The following is a 5,812-nucleotide window of genomic DNA, read 5'->3' as shown; positions in this document are numbered from 1 at the left end:
GGGCACCTCTGTGTGTTTTTTAATTGTTTTTAATTGTATTGTGCGCTTATTGGACTGTTCACTAATAAATACTTTTTGATAATTTTGTATATTTGTCCTGTTGATCTCCTGTTCAATATGTCTTCTCTCTATGTGGTTTATGCATTTTTACGTGTTGAGGGGGATTCAGGACGTCTTGATTTATAATTTATGTTTAAGGTGGTGCCCTCCATTTATATAGTTACTATATGTGTTTTGTTTTGGGGAGTCTCTTATACCCCCGTTTTCAGGAGTGTGGCACACCTATACCTACTGTCATATTGATTACATTTCATAGTGATTATTTTTTATTTTGACATGGATCTCTCGGCTAGGGAAACTGCTTGGAGCAACAGGGCTCTGGGATTATTTGATAATGACACTAATGGTCTTTCGGCGGGCTCAGGGAGTGATCTGTCTTTTCAATCACTGTCTACAGACATCACTAATTTACATAAATCATTGACCAAAATTTGGTGGAATATTAGGAGTTTGGAGGAGTACAAAAAGGTGGGGATTATACCCCAGGGATTGCGTATCCAAATTTTTCCCTCTTGGGAGGTGACCCCTGATTTTCAAACAGTTTGGGAAGGTGGACTAGCTAAGTGTTCTATAATTTTGATTGAGATGCTGATTGAGCATGATCAGGCACTCCTGATTAAGACCAAGGAAGATATAAAAAATTGTGAAAGTAAACTGGGCAATTTTGATAAAAATACCTTAGTTATCCCCTTTCAGGAAAAACTAAAATTGACAATAGATCAGTTTGAAAAGGATATTATTGCTAGGAAACGACACAAGTTTCAAAGGGACAAAATGGACTTTAATAAAGGGAAAGCTTATAGATGGGTGCACTATGGCAACAAACGCCAACCCCTTAGAGATCCTGTAAGAACCAATGATACTACCCTAAGAATTGAACCATCTTCGAGTGATTTTTTATCCTCGGACCCCAGCGACGCCGAAGGCGCCGTAGGAGGGGTAGAAGAAAGAAACACGGGCACCTACAGGAAGAACGCTCGAACACGGAGGAACTGGTCACCGTCATTCAGGAGGGAGACCAGATACAACAAGAGGCGTTAACCACTCCAGAGGTAAATGGGGCAAACTCAGGGAATTTACAAGTCATCAATCTCTCATCATATATCTTGTCTGATTTGGAACATCAAGTATTGACCAAAGGTCTATCCTTTTCACCCATGAGCACCCTTAATAAATTCACGCTTGTAAAAGATGTTTATTTATTTTGCCGCCAGGTTACGTTCAAATTATTATATCAACAGCCTAATCTCATAGAGTCTTTTCCGGATAATGAGAAGCAAGTCTTTTTGGATCTCTTGGACTTGTTACAAGAAAATGAACAGGCGGAGACAAGAGGCCTCTTTCCAAGACGACTTCCCTCTCAGGCCACACCTTCCTTCTCTCTCTTCCCTGCGATACAGATCTTTTTTGATAAGGTATGTAGGGACATTCATTTACTGAAATTGGATCCTAACAAACAAAATAATTTTAGTAGGGGGGAGAGAGAAGCTTTACAGAATTTGAAGAATAACAAGGATTTTGTGGTTAGAGAGGCAGACAAAGGGGGTAACATAGTCCTTTGGCCCCATGAACAGTATACAAGGGAGATACTTCGTCAGCTACATGATGGGAATTGTTATGTCACCTTACCATCTGACCCTACATCTTTTTTTAAGGACAAATTGGACTCCCTTGTGCTCAAAGCACTGGATGGGCAGACTATAACCAAAAAGGAAGCGGATTTCTTGATTACCCAGTCCCCGGTCGTCCCCACTTTTTACGCACTCCCTAAGGTGCATAAATCTGTGACAGAGCCACCAGGTAGGCCCATTGTGTCGGGAATTGGGAGTATCTTCGAACGCCCGTGCATATACGTGGACCATTTTTTGCAACCTTTTGTCCTTGCTTTAAGATCATACACTAGAGACTCGACACATTTGATGCAAGTCTTGGAGGATTGTGAGATACCGGAGGACACTTACCTGGTGTGTTTGGACGTCGAAGCTCTGTACACAAGCATATCACACAATCTAGGTATGCTTGCGGTTAAATATTTTCTGGAGAAAAAAGTTAAAAGAGATAGAACACATGACCATTTTCTTCTTGATTTGTTGTTCTTTATCTTAGATAAGAACTACTTTGTTTTTGACAGAAAGTATTACAGACAGATTTCGGGCACCGCTATGGGTGCCCGGTGCGCGCCATCTTATGCGAATTTGTTTTTAGGATGGTGGGAGGAGACAATTGTCTACAGGTCGGAAGCCTTTGCCAGGGGAGTACTCACCTGGCAAAGATATATAGATGATGTTCTCTTCCTGTGGACGGGCTCACTGGCTGGATGTAGGAATTTTGTTGAGGTTTTAAACAATAATTCTCTTAATGTGAGATTAACATCTGTCATTTCAGCAAATTCTGTAGACTTCCTTGATATCAAACTTTCCATCGAAAACTCTAAGATCGCCTGCAACCTGTTTCGGAAAGCTACTGCGACAAACAGCTTACTACATTACGAGAGCTTTCACCCGCAACATCTAAAAAATGGGATCCCCAAAGGTCAATTTCTCCGTCTCAGGAGAAACTGTAGCACCAACACAGATTTTCTGGGACAAGCCAAGGACCTGACAAGGCGATTTAAACAAAGGGGCTATCCACAAAGGGTGATTTCCAAAGCATTCCAACTTGCTCGTGGTCAGGATAGATCCAGCCTCCTGGAGAAAAAGGTACGTGAACCTCTTCGATCGGTACCTTTGATAACTACTTTCAACAATCAATGGTCAGACATCAGAGGCATTCTGTCGAGGAACTGGGATATCCTCTTGAGCGACAAGAAAATCATACCATTCATCTCTGAAACTCCTAATCTAGTTGCCAGGAGGGCTAAGAACCTTAAAGATGACTTATGCCATAGTCACTATTATAGGCCATCTGGGAGGCTGAACCGTGGCTCGAGGGTTGTGGGCTCATATCCCTGTGGTAACTGTAATATATGTCAATTTATCACAGCCAGTGACGTCTGTTCTGCCTCTTGTTTGCCTTTTCAGGTTCGCTCTAGGGAATACTTTAACTGTCGTTCACGAAATCTGGTATATGCTATACTCTGTGGTTGTCCCAAGATATATGTTGGCCAGACATCGCAGGAACTTAAGAGAAGGATGCAGCAACATTTGTCCAACATCGCTATGGCTTCGAGAGATCAGAAAAGGAACAAGACTTTGTCATCTGTGGCGGCTCATTTTTTGGAGAAACATCAAGGACTTCCTGTGGGTTTTAAGGTTATGGGCCTGGAGAGCGTATCTACAAACATCAGAGGCGGAAACATTACAAATGCTCTCCTTCGGTGCGAGTCCAAATGGATTTATAAACTTCAGAGCTGCACTCCAAGGGGCCTCAATGAGGACCTGTTATTCACAGGATTCTATAAACAACTATAATATCTGCTTTAACCCGCATTCTAGTTCATGGGGCAGTTGGGACTTATGGGACAGTTTCTTTCTTTTCTCTTACCCCTTTGTAATTTTGTAATTTTGTATATATATGCTTTATATGTCATCCTTCTCTATTTACTGTAGTTTGCATTGGGCACTTTACATCCTGGGTCTGCTTGGCATAAAATTGCCTAGGGTGGGCCTGAGCACCATCTTTGTTATATTGGCCCCTTGGCTTTACATGGGTCCCATCAAATAGATGAAGTCATTACACCTCTTGTTATATCGCATGTATTTGCGACCCTGTGGGTGTGAATAGGACTTATGTGGCACCTGAGTAGGATAGGATGTCTTGGTTTACATCTGTATACATACCTTTACATACCTTTTTTGGTATGCGCCATCTTTGTTCTGCCTTTTGTCTGGTATCTAGACTAACAACTCTTTTGAGTTGTTTTAGTCTTCAAAATTTTATTTTGTTTTTTTGTTTTTATTCCTTTGACTTTTTGATTGGTTTTGTAGGTTGCTATCGTTTATTTAACGGGACACTATTCGTTGCACTTTCTGTACAATGGCATTGAATGTGTCCCTTATGCATTTTTGATTATTATTAAACAGTATATCATGTATACTTTTTCTTCTAATTCCTTCTATATTCAGGCCTGTTGATAATTGTCTATGGTAAGGCTGTATTCCGATACTAACTTGGTGCCTGTTTAACATCTTGGGTATCCCTGGGCCTCTGATCGTATATGGGACATGCGATGAGGTCGGTATTCCCCTCCTCCTTTTTGCTCTTTCCTCCCCCTGGCCTTTAACTCCTCCCTGCGCCAGCGCTATAAATGGTTACAATATTGCCGGCATGGCTTTTTTATTTACTGCGCTATGTCTATCTTAGCGGTGAAACTACCACTTTTCCATGTTTTGGCTAAGTCTTTATGCTTTGGTTTACTATTCCAACCATGCCGCTCACAGTGGTGGGGACTTTTACTTCACCTTGTGCCTACGCAACATGTGGTCTTTACGGTTTCCCTGCTTGATAGGGGTGATGTCAGCCTCCCTTTTGAGTCTGTGCGGTATTCGGGCATTTGTGTAATGCGTTGCTTGGCCCGCTTATTCTGGTGAGGTCAGCCTCTCAGCGTAATACTTTCTCGCGCCTGCGCAGTAATAGACCTACTATGCCGGCTTTGGAATTTCTTTATTGTACTGCTTAGTACCGCCCATAGCGGTGAGGTCAATGTTGTTTCATGCGCCTGCGCAATATGCAGGCAAGCACGCCGTTAGTACTTCCGGTCCTGGACCCGCGGCTCTACTCTCCAGCTGGGGGTGATCCTGTTATTTTGTAAGGTATATATAAGTTTAGTCTTTGGTTAAGTGGACATGCCTGCCCCTGATGAAGCTGCTTGCATGCGGCGACACGCGTAGGGCAACTTAGCCCCATGGACACAATTTTTATGACTATCTGACTGGCACCCTGACTGATAGGACGGACTGGACCGGTAATTTTTTGACTTGTCATTTACCTGCTATTCACCCTCTATGGCCCCGCATGGGTCTCGCATTTTTTTGATTACTTTTTTGGTATGTCCACTTACTACACCTCACCTTTAGAGTATTATTTATTTATATATCTTTTTTAGTGGGATCACCATATCCATGTGTGAGTGTAATGACATGTGGACTACTATAGGTCTTTAAATAGGGTGTTTTGGTTACATATGTGGTCTGTCTGCCCCTCAGGAGTTTAGAGTGTGTTCCAGGGTTATTTGATTCTATTATTATTTATTTATTATTTCTTTATTGAACTGGGATATATTACATGTACTTTCATGTTAATCCTTTGCTCTGGAAACGCTCCTCTATTTATGTTAGCTCTCTCAGGTGCCACTATATCCAGTATTTTTGTCTGTGGGCTAAGGTTTTCTGTGGTTCCCGGTATTACGGGCACCTCTGTGTGTTTTTTAATTGTTTTTAATTGTATTGTGCGCTTATTGGACTGTTCACTAATAAATACTTTTTGATAATTTTGTATATTTGTCCTGTTGATCTCCTGTTCAATATGTCTTCTCTCTATGTGGTTTATGCATTTTTACGTGTTGAGGGGGATTCAGGACGTCTTGATTTATAATTTATGTTTAAGGTGGTGCCCTCCATTTATATAGTTACTATATTGCCCAGTCACGTAGTATATTGCCCAGCCACATAGTATATTGCCCAGTCACGTAGTATATTGCCCAGCCACGTAGTATATTGCACAGCCACATAGTATATTGCCCAGTCATCTATATACCGTATTTTCCGCTTTGTAAGACGCACTTTTTCCCCAAAAAATTTGGGGGGAAAATGGG

The 5,812-nt window shown here is 41.7% G+C and overlaps 1 protein-coding gene across 3 annotated transcripts; it reads left to right on the top strand.

The window, feature by feature from the left end:
* Positions 1 to 1,331: 1,331 nt before the first annotated feature.
* LOC138652056 (uncharacterized) lies at positions 1,332 to 5,538 on the top strand. Of its 3 annotated transcripts, none has more exons than XM_069742784.1 (4): positions 1,332 to 1,475; positions 1,716 to 1,860; positions 1,952 to 2,073; positions 2,446 to 5,538. In XM_069742784.1, the coding sequence occupies exons 3-4, from the start codon at positions 1,980 to 1,982 to the stop codon at positions 3,468 to 3,470; spliced, it is 1,119 nt and encodes a 372-aa protein (XP_069598885.1). In that variant the 5' UTR covers positions 1,332 to 1,475; positions 1,716 to 1,860; positions 1,952 to 1,979; the 3' UTR covers positions 3,471 to 5,538. The 3 variants fall into 3 exon arrangements, with proteins under 3 accessions (XP_069598885.1, XP_069598891.1, XP_069598880.1); XM_069742790.1 differs by having other exon boundaries at positions 1,332 to 1,860; positions 2,446 to 2,759; positions 3,081 to 5,538; XM_069742779.1 differs by having other exon boundaries at positions 1,332 to 1,860.
* Positions 5,539 to 5,812: the final 274 nt, after the last annotated feature.

The sequence above is a fragment of the Ranitomeya imitator genome, chromosome 1 (genome assembly GCF_032444005.1).
Source record: "Ranitomeya imitator isolate aRanImi1 chromosome 1, aRanImi1.pri, whole genome shotgun sequence".
Taxonomy (NCBI): domain Eukaryota; kingdom Metazoa; phylum Chordata; class Amphibia; order Anura; family Dendrobatidae; genus Ranitomeya; species Ranitomeya imitator.
This window is presented reverse-complemented; position numbering and strand designations above follow the sequence as displayed.

Coding starts and splice junctions, on each gene's coding strand:
- LOC138652056 (XM_069742784.1), top strand. CDS start 1,980: ATGCAAGTCTTGGAGGATTGTGAGATACCGGAGGACACTTACCTGGTG. Junction 2,074..2,445: donor AAGCATATCACACAATCTAG/GTATGCTTGCGG, acceptor CTGTCATTTCAG/CAAATTCTGTAGACTTCCTT.